Raw genomic sequence first — 15,952 nt, 5'->3', positions numbered from 1 at the left:
GGGAACTCAGGAACGGAGGCCATCTTGTGTGCAGACTCTGGCGTGGCAGCCATCTTACGTGCAGACTCTGACGTGGCAGCCATCTTGCTTGCAGACTCTGGCGTGACAGCCATCTTACGTGCAGACTCTGACGTGGCAGCCATCTTGCTTGCAGACTCTGGCGTGACAGCCATCTTACGTGCAGACTCTGGCGTGGCAGCCATCTTACGTGCAGACTCTGACGTGGCAGCCATCTTACGTGCAGACTCTGACGTGGCAGCCATCTTGCTTGCAGACTCTGGCGTGACAGCCATCTTACGTGCAGACTCTGACGTGGCAGCCATCTTGCTTGCAGACTCTGGCGTGACAGCCATCTTACGTGCAGACTCTGGCGTGGCAGCCATCTTGCTTGCAGACTCTGGCGTGGCAGCCATCTTACGTGCAGACTCTGGCGTGACAGCCATCTTACGTGCAGACTCTGGCGTGGCAGCCATCTTGCTTGCAGACTCTGGCGTGGCAGCCATCTTACGTGCAGACTCTGGCGTGGCAGCCATCTTACGTGCAGACTCTGACGTGGCAGCCATCTTACGTGCAGACTCTGGCGTGACAGCCATCTTGCTTGCAGACTCTGGCGTGACAGCCATCTTACGTGCAGACTCTGACGTGGCAGCCATCTTACGTGCAGACTCTGGCGTGACAGCCATCTTACGTGCAGACTCTGGCGTGACAGCCATCTTACGTGCAGACTCTGACGTGGCAGCCATCTTACGTGCAGACTCTGGCGTGACAGCCATCTTACGTGCAGACTCTGGCGTGGCAGCCATCTTGCTTGCAGACTCTGGCGTGGCAGCCATCTTACGTGCAGACTCTGGCGTGACAGCCATCTTACGTGCAGACTCTGGCGTGGCAGCCATCTTACGTGCAGACTCTGACGTGGCAGCCATCTTACGTGCAGACTCTGGCGTGACAGCCATCTTACGTGCAGACTCTGGCGTGGCAGCCATCTTGCTTGCAGACTCTGGCGTGGCAGCCATCTTACGTGCAGACTCTGGCGTGACAGCCATCTTACGTGCAGACTCTGGCGTGGCAGCCATCTTGCTTGCAGACTCTGGCGTGACAGCCATCTTGCGAGTAGACGCGGCGGCCATTTTGTGAGCTGACGCTGACATAGCGGCTGATGGGCTTGAGGGCGGAGAGGAAGCCGGCGGGCTTGAGTGCTGGGTGACGGCCGGCAGACTAGAGCGCGGGGAGGAGGCCGGCTGCGGTGGAGCTTTGGAGGGTTACAGGGGATAGGAGACTGGGCTGACGGTGCGAACCGTTGGTACGGTATGCGGGGGGTCACGGCTTATGGCAGACTGGGGCGATGCGCCGTGCTTCAGAGGGGGCTGGATGATGAGACTCAATCGGACTGATCGGACCAATTTCTTCAACTTCGAAATCAGACCCATTTAAAAACAGAATGAGATTGACTAGCTCGATCAAGGGGAATTTACAGGCTGGAAGATTGCAGCGGATAATCTCATCATCCAGTCCCAAAACAAACACGGCGCCAAGTGAAGCATCGGGCCAGCCTACTTGATGTGAAAGCTCGAGGAATTCCTCCAAATATCGCTCCAAAGATCGCCCGCCCTGCCGCAGTCTCCATAGGGATTCCTCAGCCCGGTTCATTTGTCTGGGTCCGTCATTCTGTCACAGTTGTGCTGGGGTAAGGAGCCAAGGGAAAACAAAGGGAATCCAGAAATACAAACAAAACACTATTTATTAAAGAAACTAAAACAGAAATCCAAAGAACAGAGAACACATGACGTATCGTTAACGACGGACACTGGGGTGTGATCAGACAGAGACTAATATACACAGAAAACAAGGCGTGGTTACAAACGAGATAACTGGATGACGAGGGGGAAGTACAAATATGGGCACGACTAAACCAATACAGACAAAACCAGAAGGGGGAGACAAGGACTAAACCATATGAATAGGAAACATTGGGGGAAAAACATTAGGAAAAACAGTGAACAAGACTAAATCCTGACAACAGGAAATAGGTTTTTAGATACAGCATTGTTGAGCACTGTTTATGCTTGTAGTATAACTTTTTTCTTTCTTTTTTTGTTGACTTGTTATTATTTTTAGGGATCAGAAGAGGATGAGAAGAAAAAAAAAAGAAACTTGATTTGGAAAAGTCACAAGCCAGGTTTGAGCATGGCAAAAAAATTAACACAAACCCACTATATATTTTCTCCCATAACTATTACTTTTCGACTATAGCTTCTAAATAAAAAAAATAGATCTAGAGTTCATTGAAGGTATAGGTTTACATTTGATCAGTGACAAAAATAACATCTTTCCATTAGGCAATAATTGCCCCCTTAAATTAATTTCTAATTTGTCAGGGAACCATGCATTATTTTAAATTCTTAAATTTATTCACAGAAGCTCCATCTGAATTGGCATCAAGTCTGTATATATTTATACACTACTACACTACTAAGTTTTTGAACAGTAAGATTTTTAATGTTTTTTTTACATTTTTTTTTTTTAAGAAGTCTCTTCTGCTTACCAATCCTGCATTTATTTGATTCGAAGTAGAGCAAAAACACTACAAATATTTTTACTATTTGAAATAACTGTTTTCTATTTGAATATATTTTAAAACATATTTTATTCCTGGTGATTTCAAAGCTGATTTTTTAGCATCATTACTCCAGTCACATGATCCTTCAGAAATCATGATTTGCTGCTCAAAAACATTATTATTAATTAGTAATTTTCTTAGGTTTCTTTATAAAGAGGAAGTTCAGAAAAACAACATTTATCTGAAATAGAAATATTGTATAACATTTATATTTAATATAAATGTCTTTATTATCACTTTTAATCAATTTAAAGCTGAATAAAAGTATTAATTTATTAGTATTAATTAATCCTCTTATTTTATAAAATAAATTATACTTTAAAATATATTCAAATACAAAACAGCAACCTAAAATAGTAAAAATGTTTCAAACATTTTACTGTTTTTACTGTACTTGGGTTGAAACAAATGCAAGCTTGGTGAGCAGAACAGAATTCTTTAAAAGACAAAACTTTAAAAAACTTTTGACTGGTAGTGCATGCTCTGTTGAACACAAATCAGAGATGGCATAAATGCATTTATACTGAAATTATAATTGCATAAATTCAGTTTAAAGTTTTACAATAAATGTAAAATGCAAATTAACTCACTTTATTGACACATTTGCCATAATGATATTCCTAAAAAACAGCACTCTTGTTTGTGTGATATTGCTTATAACCTGTATGATATATTATAAATATATAAAAACAGTAACTCATCTAGGCATTTTGATTGCATATCTTGAATTTTAAGGGCATTTCTGTCTAAACACCCTATGAGTCTGCATTTGATCTGTCCCTTTTCATTGGCAATGCTTGCTACAGGAACAGGAGGTACTTTTTGTCATTGTTGTTGCTGCATTAAAATGACCTGAAGTGTAAAAAAAAAGTATATATATATATATATATATATAGTGAAGATTACATAACATAAGACAATACATAAACAGCATGGGTACACTAAAATATACAAAAAAGCAATGTTGCTGGGCGATGTTGCCATCAACAGGCAACCAGGTGAGACACACGGCATATGACTGATTTAGAAATTTGTTGCCCATTCTCAATGGAAAAGCAATATTGCTCAAAAAGTTGCCCCTTGTATCATCACCTTTCAGTGATCAGTTAAATTATATTGAGAGTAAATCTTTAGTGATGTCTTCAAAGCAACTGAAAGATGTTAAGGATTCTTAAACTTGCTTCATAACTTCAATACAGCAGGATTTAATAATGTTATGAGCATGTTAGTGATGGTCTGGAATATGCTGTTGTCATCAAGAATCAGAATCGAGGTCACAAATTTGTGTCAGACTGACCTGATCTTGGGATCATCTTGACATTGGAGGCTCTGGTTCCATGGAGGTGTTTTTCTCCAGTGGAAGAGGAAGTCCTGAGCCTATATTAATCAGAATGGGGGCTCCTTATGGGCACATCTGTCTGGAGCCTCTCAGAAGACCATTTACTCTTCTACAGAGATTGTGAGTTCAAGACTTCTAATGACTCTTTGAAGTATTCAACTGTATTTCTAATCACTATTATATATAAGTTTGTGTTAAATTTAATTTTTTTTTTGGAATCAACTCCAATTTATGGTTTTGCAGTCAACCCTGTAATTGATTCCTCACTGTTGTTTTTGTTTTATTTGTTTTTCCTAATATTAGAAGAGCATGTTTATGATGACTTTCCTCTTTAATTTCCTTAGTATTTATTGATTATTATAATCATCTTTTATCTCTTCATGTAGTCCGAAGTGTTGCTCAATTTTCATTGTAGAAAACAGACAAACCAGTTTCAACTTTTAAGATAAATCATTGAGATTAAAGTAGTTTATTCTATTTACGTACTTCAGACACCTAGAATCAATCAATTATGCATCAATATCTGTATTGTGTTTTAGGTGGAAAACTTGTCCAACTTGCATTCTAATCAGCATTTACAGTTTTTATATTTACCAAAATAAGAGCGATCATAGAAAATGCACGTCATTTTTATTAAGTACAGACCTGAATAAGATATTTCACATAAAAGATGTTTACACATAGTCCACAAGAGAAAATAATAGATGCATTTATAAAAATGACCCCGCTCAAAAGTTTACATACACTTGATTCTTAATACTGTGTTGTTACCTGAATGATCCACATCTGTTTTTTTTTGTTTAGTGATATTGTTTATTACTCCCTTGTTCGTCCTGAACATTTAAACTGCTCATTTAAATCCTTTATGTCCCACAAATTCTTTGGTTTTTCAGCATTTTTGTGTATTTGAACCCTTTCCAACAATGGCTGTATGATTTTGAGATCCATCTTTTCACACTGAGGACAACTGAGGGACTCATATGCAACTATGACAGAAGGTTCAAATGCTTACTGATGCTCCAGATTGAAACACAATGCATTAAGAGCCAGAGGTGAAACCTTTTGTAATTTAAAGATCAGGGTAAATGTAACTTATTTTGTCTTCTGGGAAACATGCAAGTATCTTCTGTAGCTTCCAAAGGTTAGTACTAAATGAAAAAAATATGACTTTTAGGCTAAATAATAAAAAATGCATCGTGTTTCCTTCTAAAGTATCAGTGACAGCGTATGAACCTTCTGTAATAGTTGCATATGAGGACTTAAATGACTCTCAACAGGCTAATCAACTCTTTTTGGTATCGATACCCAGCCCTACTAAAAGTCCAGTCTATAAAATATAGCTGTAGTTTTCTAACATTAATATGATCTTTCCACCAGGGTAGTGTCAAGACATCTTGTGTAAACTATGTCACTTCCATCCTACCTCGCTTGGCCTTGGGGACTCCAACATGGCCGTATTGTCATTGACAGATCAAACTCCGATGAGACTAACCCACTTGTGTTTGAAGCTTTTAATTTCATGAGGCCAAGGGGACCCTCAGATGAAGGTAAAGATTTATATGCACATTTACACTTAGAAATATTTATATGTTTGCCACAGTCAATTAAAATCGGTCTTCTTTTTCTGAAAACTAAAGCAGCAGGTCCCTCAGTGTTGAACATTGAAATGCGTGTGACAGAGAACAAAAAAGCCCACAACACGGACAAGTACAAGAATTCCAACCTCATTGTGCGCAGGAATAAAGAATTCACCATCATCATCAAACTTGACCGGGCCTTCAATGCAGAACAGGATGATGTGCAGATGGAGTTCCTGATCGGTGAGCTTCTGCATTTAGTAATGAACCTTAATACATCTTAAAATATATTTTGTATATATTAGTATACAAAATATCACCATATTCTGGCAAAGATAAAATCTGCCAATCTGTTTATGTCACAGGCAGTTCACCTGATGAAAACAAGGGCACCTACATCACTGTGTCCATCGGAAAAGAGAAACTCGATGGAACCTGGAAGGCTCGTTTGGTGGAAATCCAGGGCAATGATGTGACGGTGGGCATAACAACAGATGCCACCTGCATCACTGGCCGCTTCCGCACCTTTGTAACAGTTGTGACCGATTTGGGAAAACAACGCACTGAGAGGAACCCTAACACTGATTTCTATGTGCTGTTCAATCCTTGGGACCCTGGTAAGTACAACTGTAACACAATGGAAACAAATTTTGAGCATGAATATGGACCTGTATAATTGCTTGAGGCCATGTTTGGACCATCATTGTTTTCTACATTTTTGATGTTGCATGTATATTGTATGTTTTTGTTTTACCCAGCGGATCAAGTGTACATGGAAAAAGAGGAAGACAGACAGGAGTATGTGATGAATGATGTGGGGAGCATCTACAATGGAGTATTCAGCAATATAACCACCCGTTCATGGAACTACGGACAGGTTGGCAGTAATCTGGGGATGTTTCTATACAACAGATATAAACTTTGTCCCACTGAGCTCATGTCAATACACCTTTATTTAACCTAAGGGTGTCCAATCCTGCTCTTATAGGGCCATTTTCTTCCTTCGTTTAGTGCATTTTGAAAGATGCATCTAGCAAATGTTTACATTTTTAATATAAAACACTTTAAATGATTTTTTAATAGTATTTTCATGATGCTACCATGTGGAATTACTAGGCCAGGGGTGCTCAAACTTGGTCCTGAATGGCTGGTGTCCTGCAGAGTTATACTCCAATTGCCAGGAAGTTTCTAGTATGCCTAGTACAGAGGTGTCCAACCCTGTTCCTGGAGATCTACCTTCCTGCAGAGTTCAGTTCCAACCCTGATCAAACACACCTTTCTGTAATTATCAGGTGCTCCTTCAGATCCTAATTAGTTGGTTCAGTTGTCTTTGATCAGGGTTGGAGCTGAACTTTGCAGGAAGATAGATCTTCAAGAACAGGTTCGGGCACCCCTGGTGTGTCTAACTGGGGTTAGAGCTAAACTCTGCAGGACACCAGCCCTCCAGGATTGAGTTTGGGCATCCCTGTACTAGGTCGTCTCATTTGAGTGTTCAATGCTGAGGAGGGACTCTAGTCTATAAGTCTCAAATCTAATGGTCTAGGACAGTGGTTCCCAACCACGTTCCTGAAGTCCCCACAACACCTCACATTTTGCATCTCTCCTTTGTCTGATATACCCATTTCCAGTTTTGAAGTCTCTACTAAAGTCATTAGTCTGAATCAGGTGTGTTTGATTAAGCACATGTGGAAAACATGAAGTGTTGGGGGGCCTCCAGCAACGTGGTTGGGAATCACTGGTCTAGGACACAAACTTCCAGTTGAGAAACTCCCAGAGTGTATTCCACTTGACTCTTAGACACTCACTCGCAAACTTCTCTGAGCACTTCCCTTTTGAGGAATCCCTAACACAATTTCGATGTACTTTCCACTTCATCAAGTGAACAAGGGAAGTCTATTTCTATCTGAAAACAGTCATGGCTGTCATATTGAAGGGTCATTCCAAACCAAAGTGCTCAAAACTGGCCTTTTTAATGAATCATGTGGGCCTCAGTGTCCATCAGCTGTAATCTTCGAAATCCTTCATTCTGAAGGATACAACCAATGGACACTTAGGCCCCCAAGATTCTTTGTGAAGATTCTTTGCATGATGACGGCGCCTCTGTATGGTCGCGGGATGATGATGTAGAAGGGCACTTGAAAAAAAGTTGTTTGGTCCCCTACACACTTTAACCCTTTGAAGTTCTCACTCTGGAGGGTAGACCCTTTAAAGGGATTAGGGCATAGGGATAAGACCTTCTGAATGGAACGCAGGATAAATTGGAACACATCTTAAATAATCATAAAGACCTTGATTAGATAAACCAGGTGTGTTTAATTAGTGTTAAAGCTGAACTCTGCATGAAGATGGCCCTACAAAACCAGGATTGGATTCCCCTGAACTAAGCTGTGTGGTTTCCTGTAGTTTGAAGAGGGTGTTCTGGATGCCTGTCTAATGGTAATGGATGCTGGGAAAGTACCGCTACTGTACCGTGGAAATTCCACTGAAGTAGTACGTCAAGGATCAGCTCTGGTATGATTTGAGAATACAAATCAAAGTATGGCCAATTTAATGAACAAGTAACCCATTTTATATTTGGTGGTATTTTTTCAGATGAATTCCCAAAACGATGATGGTGTCCTGGTTGGCAGCTGGAACGGTGATTACTCCGCTGGCACAGCACCCACTGCCTGGACAGGAAGTCCTGAAATCCTGCTCAAATATGCCAGCGAGGGTTGTGTGCCTGTGTGCTTCGCTCAGTGCTGGGTGTTTGCTGGTGTGCTGAACACTTGTGAGTATGACTACTGCACATTCTTTGTAGAAGCTATGTACAAAGATTGTTCAGAGACATTTAACATCACAATTTTCTTGCAATGTCTGTTCAAGTCGTGCGTTGTCTTGGGATCCCTGCACGGGTCGTAACCAATTACTGCTCTGCTCATGACAACACGGGCAACCTAAAGACAGACATTGTGCTGGATGAAGATGGGAGAGTGGACCGAAGCCGAACAAGAGATTCAGTCTGGTGAGATTCTATAAACAAGGTTAGGAAAGGAAAGGAAAGTACATGACTCATACTCAGAATTTGTGCTCTGCATTTAACCCATGCAAGTGCACACACACACACACACACACACACACACACACACACACACACACACACACACACACACACCGTGAACACACACCTGGAGCAGTGGGCATTCAGAAGGTCTTTTCCCACATTTTTCCATATTGCTATTGCCCGGGGAGCAGTTGGGAGTTCGGTGCCTTGCCTCAGTCGTGGTATTGAGGGTGGGGAGAGCGCTGCACATTCACTCCCCCCACCAACAATCCCTGCCGGACCTGAGACTCTAACCTTTGGGTTACAAGTCCAACTCTCTAACCATTAGGAAAGGAAGGGGGGTGAGTGAGGCCAAGTATGGTGACCCATACAAGGAATTTGTGCTCTGCATTTAACCCATCCAAGTGCACACACACAGTAGTGAACACACACACACCGTGAACACACACCCGGAGCAGTGGGCAGCCATTGCTGCGGCGCCCGGGGAGCAGTTGGGGGAACGGTGCCTTGCTCAAGGGACTCACCTCAGTCGTGGTATTGAAGGTGGAGAGAGTGCTGTACATTCACTCCCCCCACCTACAATCCCTGCCAGACCTGAGACTCGAACCTGCAACCTTTGGGTTACAAGTCCGAATCTCTAACCATTAGGCCACGGCTGCCCATAATTCTGTACTGCAGAAAAATGGTGGCTTGGTTTATATACCAGTTTTATTAAAGCTGGGGTCACCACATTTGGTCCTGGATGGCCAGTGTCCTGCAGTGTTTAGCTCTAACCCTAATCAAACACACCTGAACAAGCTAATGAAGGTCTTCACAAGATCCATTTTCCTGCAGATTTTTGCTCAAACCTTGATCAAACTCATCTGCTTGTAAATTTCTAGTAATTCTAAAGACCTTGATGAACTTGTTCAAGTGTGTTTGATTAGATTTGGACCTGAACTCTGTAGGAAAATGGATTTCACAGGCCAGAGTTGAGAACCCCTGTACTAGGCATACTTGAAACTTCCAGGCAGGTGTGTTGAGGAAAGTTGGAGCTCTGCAGTACACCAGTCCTCCAGGACTGAGTCTGGTGACCTCTGCTGCAAAGCAAATGCAATATAAATGACAGTTTGGTCGGTAATACAATTTGGTTGCAATTCTGTGTTTTTTAATAGGAACTACCACTGCTGGAATGAGGTGTACATGAAGAGGCTTGATCTGCCAGATAAATACTCTGGCTGGCAGGTGATCGACTGCACCCCCCAGGAGAACAGTGATGGTATGATCCTTGCCATTACTTCTGCAACATCACAAACATACCTGAGGTTATATAGGAGTTATTTTACTTGCCTCATTCAGGTCTTTACCGATGTGGCCCAACCTCTGTCAATGCCATCAAAGAGGGAGAGCTCAGCTATCCATTTGATGCAAAGTTTGTCTTCGCAGAGGTAAGAAATATTTAAATTCGCATTTATGTCTTTACTCCTAGATTTATTTTTCAAGATATTAAAATCTTAGCTAAATGAAAATTAACCTTTTTTCCCCACTTTTAGCTAAACAGTGATGTGATATACCATAAGTCTGATAAGTACGGAAAGACAAAGATTATCTATGTAGATACTGCGTATGTGGGAAAGCTCATTGTGACCAAAAAGAAGGAAGGTATTGAACATGAGGACATCACTGCTAACTATAAGTACCCAGAAGGTAAGATTCATATCAGTATACAGAATCAAAAAGTAGTTAGATCATGCCAGCTAAAATGTGATTCAAAATCCGTCTCTGGCATGATTGACACTCCTCAATAAAACTTTGAGAATACCTGGTGGCTTGGAAGTGTTGGAAACTAAATTTGGAAATAAGTCTTAGAGAATTTACCACTGCATTACTGACTAAGAAGTTATTACTAAGAAAAGCATTTTACCTGGCTTAGGTTGAGATGCTCGAAAGAATTCAAATCAAGTACCTTGGTTTATAAATTTAGCCCAGGTGAATGAGCTTTTGTTCTTAACTTGGTACAACTTTGGTACAAAGTAACATACCAAAATCCTTGATTATTTACTTTTCCTGGATAATTTGATATTCAAGGGCCATCCAACTAAATAGTGTTGCCTTCTAGATTCTTCTGGAAGTAAAAGTTTAGAAACAGTTGGTTTCAATAACTCAAGAGTTTTCAACATGAGAAAGCTAAATATCTTATGTACATGTGTACCAAACAATAGTGGTCTGACTAAAGTGAAAAGCAGTGGAAAATCCCAATATTTTACTTTCAACCCTCCTGATTCTAGGAAGTCTCAAGGAGAGAGAGGTCATGCAGTTGGCAGAGCGTCGTGGCGTTCCTTCCAGGGACTACTTGCCTCTTACCGAGGCAGGTGTGGACATCGAGCTCCAAGCCGACACCATCAAAATGGGTGAAAACTTCAAGCTGACACTGAACATTAAGAACCAGACCAGCCGAACCTGCACCATCAAGACCACCATCACTGGCTGTGTGGTGTATTACACAGGCGTCACCAGCACAACGTTTAAGCTCGAAAACAAATCTGCAACTGTGGAAGCCTCAAAGAGTAAGTCAGACACAAGTAGATAGTAGAGAGTATAAGTAGATATAAGGAATACTGTTAAGGGATCAGGCTGTAGTGTGATCATAATATCTTTACAGCTGAGTCCGTGACGATAGATATCAAAGGTATGGAGTATATACCCCACCTGGTGGAACAGTCCAACCTACTCTTTGTGGTGTATGGGGAGATTGAGGAAAATAACACATCCCTTACTACGATGAAAGTTGTCACTCTACGTCCTCCTGAACTTGCAATAAAGGTAAACATCTTCAAAAACCTTTCTCAGGGGAACCCATGTATAGGGCTGTGTATTCGATTCTGAGTTCACAATTAATATTAATTTAGAAATATTTCAGGTACACTCTTAAAAATAAAGGTGCTTTATGATGCCAACCTTATTTATCTAAATGGTTCCATAAAGAAACTTAAACATCTAAAGAACCTTTCTGTTTCGCAAAAGTTTCTTTGTGATGAAAGAAGGTTCTTCAGATTATAAGAAGTTACAAAAAAGATAGTTCCCTTCCGGGAACTCAACACTGCGTCCTGAAACGCTTTGGGGGAACGCCATTGGCGGGCCGCACTCTGAGTCATAGTCCAACGTCCAATGAGAAACGGGAGTGACGTCACAGGCGCGGTGACGCCAGCGACCAGGAAGTATAAAAGCACGTGCGTTTGAAGCTGGCGTCAGCTTTTGTCATTCAGCGAGAGCGCTCTGTGTCTTTGTCTGTCCGGTTATACTGCTGTTTTTTCGTGCCAGTTTGCACATCTTTTATTTGAGCAGTATGCCAAAGGGGGGAAAAAGAACTTTTAAAAGAGAAAGGAAAGCGGTTGAGCAGCCCCATAGAAAGTGTGTCCCTCCCTGCCAACGTTTCATTGTTGGTGGGGATACACACGATCTATGTGTGGTCTGCTTGGGAGCGGAGCACGCTAGGTCAGCCCTTGAGGGGGCTGGCTGCCCGCAGTGCGAGCGAATGCCGCTGCGGTTGCTCCGTTCCCGGAAAGCCCTCTTTGAGGAGGGGGCTTTCATTAGCGTTCCCCGCGGGTCTGGCCCCGCTTCCGTCGAGGCGGAGCGGCAGCTGCACTCGTGGGGTTCGCAGCTAGATCTGCTGGAGGGAGTTGAGACGGGTGATCCCCTATCTCTCTCCTCACCCAGCGGATCGTTCGACCTCCTCTTGGATGAAGAGGGAGGAGTCAACGCTCCATCTGTCTTCCTCTGAGGAGGTTGACGTAGAGAGTGTTGACCACCCACAACCGCCCCCCCGTTCACCCCAGTATGAGGAGCTTGTGGAGGTGCTGACCAACGCGGTGGCCAAACTCAACATCAGTTGGCCACCCGCTCAAGAGCCAGAGCCACAGGGAAGCAGGCTCGACGAGCGCTTCCTGCATGCAAAAGCAGCACCTCCCAAACGGAGCCTTCCGTTTTTCCCCGATCTCCACAAAGAGATCGCGAGATCGTGGGAAAAACCGTATTCCTCTCGTCTCTTCTCCCCCGCCTCTGATTACTACGGTAATGGGGGGGGAATGGAGGAATACGGCTATAGGGCGATGCCACAGGTCGAGCAGACACTAGCTAGCTATCTGTCTCCCGGCCTGGCATCGTCCCTGAAGGCTCCGTCCTTGCCCACCAAGCCATTAAAAGTGACATCAGGCTTGATGGGCAAGGCATATGCGGCAGCAGGTCAGGCCGGTGCGTGTCTGCACACGATGTCTGTGTTGCAGGCATATCAGGCCGACCTGCTGAAGGAGTTCAGCGATGGCGAGGAAGTGAGCATGACAGAGATGGGCAGGACCGCAGATCTGGCGCTCCGTGCCACCAAGGAGACCGCCCGTGCTATTGGGCGGTCTATGGCAGCCCTGGTGGCCGCGGAGAGGCATCTCTGGCTGACCCTGTCCGACATGAAAGAGAAGGACAGGGTCACGCTCCTGGACGCCCCCCTGCATCCCATCGGCCTCTTCGGTGACTCTGTTGACACAGTTGTCAACAGGCACCAGGAGGCCCGCAGGCAGGCAGCGGCGTTCCAGCGGTACCTTCCTCGCCGCGCTTACTCCTCTGGGGCTGCTGGACGGGAGCAGCCCCAGCCGCAATCCAGCTCCTCATACAGGGAGACCCAGAAAAGGAGTGTTGCTACCCGTACCCCTCCGGCGAGGCCTAGAGGGCGGGCTCAGCAACACCCCAAGCCAGGGTCCTCTAAGACGAGGCCGGACCTGAGGGTCGTCCTTCAGTCTAAGAGGGCCTCGGCTAAACGGCCCTGATGGTCGTGGCCCAGGGCCAATGAGGGCAGCCCCTCTCGAAGGGCTGGGTGCTTCACTGCCGTGGAGTACGGTGACCACCTCTCTTCGGGGCCCTCAGGAGATTCGTCAGCTAACCCTGCCGGTGTTACAGGGCGCGGCAGTCTCCCGCGAACATCATTCTCCGGTCTCTCCGCCCGGAAACGTAGCGGAACCAGAGAGTTCGCCACCCCCACGGGGGGTCTCTAGAGCACTTACTTCAGGTGCACCCTGCCAGTTCGCTGTTACAGGTCACCGAGTTAGCTCCTCAATTAAATCCAGAAACCAGCCTCGAGAGGTTGGTTCCCTTAGTAGAATTTCTGGCAGCGTGGAAGCTACTGCCAAATATTTCTACGTGGGTCCTGCGCACTGTAGAGAAAGGCTATTGCATTCAATTCGGCGCCAAGCCGCCACCTTTCAGCGGGGTATTTCCTACTCTTGTAAGCCCCGAGCAGGCTCTGGTATTGGAACAGGAAGTGAATACTCTCCTGAGGAAGGAGGCCATCGAGGTGGTCCCTCCTCAACACAGAGAATCCGGGTTCTACAGCCGGTACTTCATTGTTCCCAAGAAGGATGGGGGCCTGCGGCCCATTCTAGATCTCAGACAGCTAAACCTCTCAGTCAGAAAACTGAAGTTCAAAATGTTGACTGTCAGACAGGTCGTGTCTCAAATCAGGTCCGAGGACTGGTTTGTCACGATAGATCTGAAAGACGCATACTTTCATGTCTCCATCCTTCCTCAACACCGGAAGTTTCTCAGGTTCGCTTTCAGGGGCAAAGCTTACCAATACAGAGTTCTTCCGTTCGGCCTAGCGCTCTCACCCCGAACTTTCACGAAGTGTGTGGATGCTGCTCTGGCTCCTCTGCGACTCCAGGGCATCCGCATACTCAACTACATAGACGACTGGCTCATCCTAGCCAGTTCAGAACAGTTAGCGGCTCAACATCGAGATGTTGTTCTTGCTCACATGAAAAAGCTGGGGTTGAGGCTCAACACCAAGAAAAGTGTGCTTTCTCCATTACAGAGAACCACTTATCTAGGTGTAGTCTGGGATTCGACCACGATGCAGGCACGAATGTCACCTGCTCGGATCGAGTCGATCCTTACTGCAGCAAATACGGTCAAGCTAGGCCTGCTACTCACTGTCAAACAGTTCCGAGTACTGTTAGGTCTTATGGCAGCTGCATCCAACGTGATACCTCTTGGACTGCTGTACATGAGACCGCTACAGTGGTGGCTCCAAACCAAAGGGTTTTCCCCGAGGGGGAACCCATTCCGCAAGATCAAGGTCACGCGGCGCTGCCTACGTGCCTTAGTCATGTGGAAAAAGCCCTGGTTCCTATCCCAAGGTCCAGTGCTGGGAGCTCCTTGCCGCCGCGTCACGCTAGCGACAGATGCATCCCTCACCGGGTGGGGAGTGGTCATGAGTGGCCGCTCCGCCCGTGGCCTGTGGAACGACCATCATCACTCTTGGCACATAAATTGCCTAGAAATGCTGGCTGTGTTCCGGGCTCTGAAGCATTTCCTTCCAGACCTAAGAAACCGTCACGTGCTGGTCCGCACGGACAACACTGCGGTAGTCTATTACATAAACCACCAGGGAGGTCTGCGTTCACGCCCCTTATGCAAGCTGGCGTACCAGATCATCATGTGGTCTCAAGTGAAGCTTCTCTCATTGAGAGCAGTTCACATTCCTGGACGCCTCAATGTGGGAGCAGACGTCCTGTCGAGGCATGGGCCGAGGCCCGGGGAATGGATGCTTCACCCAGAGGTGGTGAAGCAAGTCTGGAGAGTGTTCGGTCAAGCCCAAGTGGACCTCTTTGCGACTCAGGAGACATCGCAATGTCCCCTTTGGTACTCTCTAGTTCCTCCAGCTCCTCTCGGACTGGATGCCATGGTGCAGACGTGGCCGAGGCTTCATCTGTACGCTTTTCCCCCGATCGCTCTGCTCCCGGGAGTTCTGGAAAGAGTGCGCCGGTACGGAGTACGGCTGCTGCTAGTAGCCCCGTACTGGCCGGCCCGAGTATGGTTCTCGGATATAATCGCCCTCCTCGACGGCTCTCCATGGGAGATTCCTGTCAGGAGGGACCTTCTTTCTCAGGCTGGGGGCGCAATTTGCCACCCCCACCCAGAGAAGTGGAAGTTATGGGTGTGGCCCCTGAGGGGGCACAACTCATAGAAGCTGGTCTCCCAACTGAGGTTGTCGAGACCATCCTTCAATCCAGAGCTCCCTCTACGAGGAAACTTTATGGCCTAAAGTGGAACCTGTTTGCTTCATGGTGTCATGAACGCCGTCTAGACCCAGTTCACTGCCCGGTTGGTACAGTGCTGGAGTTCCTGCAAACTCGTTTGTCCGCTGGGTTAGCTCACTCCACCTTGAAGGTGTACGTGGCGGCTATATCGGCTTACCACGCCCTTCATGGCGGCCTTTCAGTGGGCAAAAACCCCCTGGTCTCACGTTTCCTCCGCGGTGCACTCAGGCTGAGGCCTCGTGCGAGACCGAGAGTCCCTACATGGGACTTAGCTGTGGTGTTGGAGGCGCTGTGTAAGCCTCTCTTCGAGCC

The 15,952-nt window shown here is 45.5% G+C and overlaps 1 protein-coding gene across 3 annotated transcripts in view; it reads left to right on the top strand.

The window, feature by feature from the left end:
* Nucleotides 1-4,036: 4,036 nt before the first annotated feature.
* Nucleotides 4,037-15,952, top strand: part of f13a1a.2 (coagulation factor XIII, A1 polypeptide a, tandem duplicate 2) — a 41,359-nt gene continuing 29,443 nt past the window's right edge. For 2 of the 3 annotated variants that reach the window (XM_073831066.1, XM_073831068.1), the window contains exons 1-13: nt 4,037-4,076; nt 5,334-5,503; nt 5,594-5,776; nt 5,899-6,150; nt 6,292-6,410; nt 7,937-8,044; nt 8,126-8,303; nt 8,399-8,537; nt 9,731-9,834; nt 9,915-10,003; nt 10,109-10,262; nt 10,844-11,122; nt 11,218-11,378. In XM_073831066.1, the coding sequence (XP_073687167.1) occupies nt 5,362-5,503; nt 5,594-5,776; nt 5,899-6,150; nt 6,292-6,410; nt 7,937-8,044; nt 8,126-8,303; nt 8,399-8,537; nt 9,731-9,834; nt 9,915-10,003; nt 10,109-10,262; nt 10,844-11,122; nt 11,218-11,378 (1,908 nt within the window). In that variant the 5' untranslated portion in view covers nt 4,037-4,076; nt 5,334-5,361. The remainder of the gene's footprint in view (nt 4,077-5,333; nt 5,504-5,593; nt 5,777-5,898; nt 6,151-6,291; nt 6,411-7,936; nt 8,045-8,125; nt 8,304-8,398; nt 8,538-9,730; nt 9,835-9,914; nt 10,004-10,108; nt 10,263-10,843; nt 11,123-11,217; nt 11,379-15,952) is intronic. The other variant, XM_073831067.1, reaches the window with a different exon arrangement.

The sequence above is a fragment of the Garra rufa genome, chromosome 24, assembly GCF_049309525.1.
Source record: "Garra rufa chromosome 24, GarRuf1.0, whole genome shotgun sequence".
NCBI classification, from domain to species: Eukaryota; Metazoa; Chordata; class Actinopteri; order Cypriniformes; family Cyprinidae; genus Garra; species Garra rufa.
Note: the sequence above shows the minus strand (reverse complement) of the source record. Positions and strands in the feature narration are given on the sequence as shown.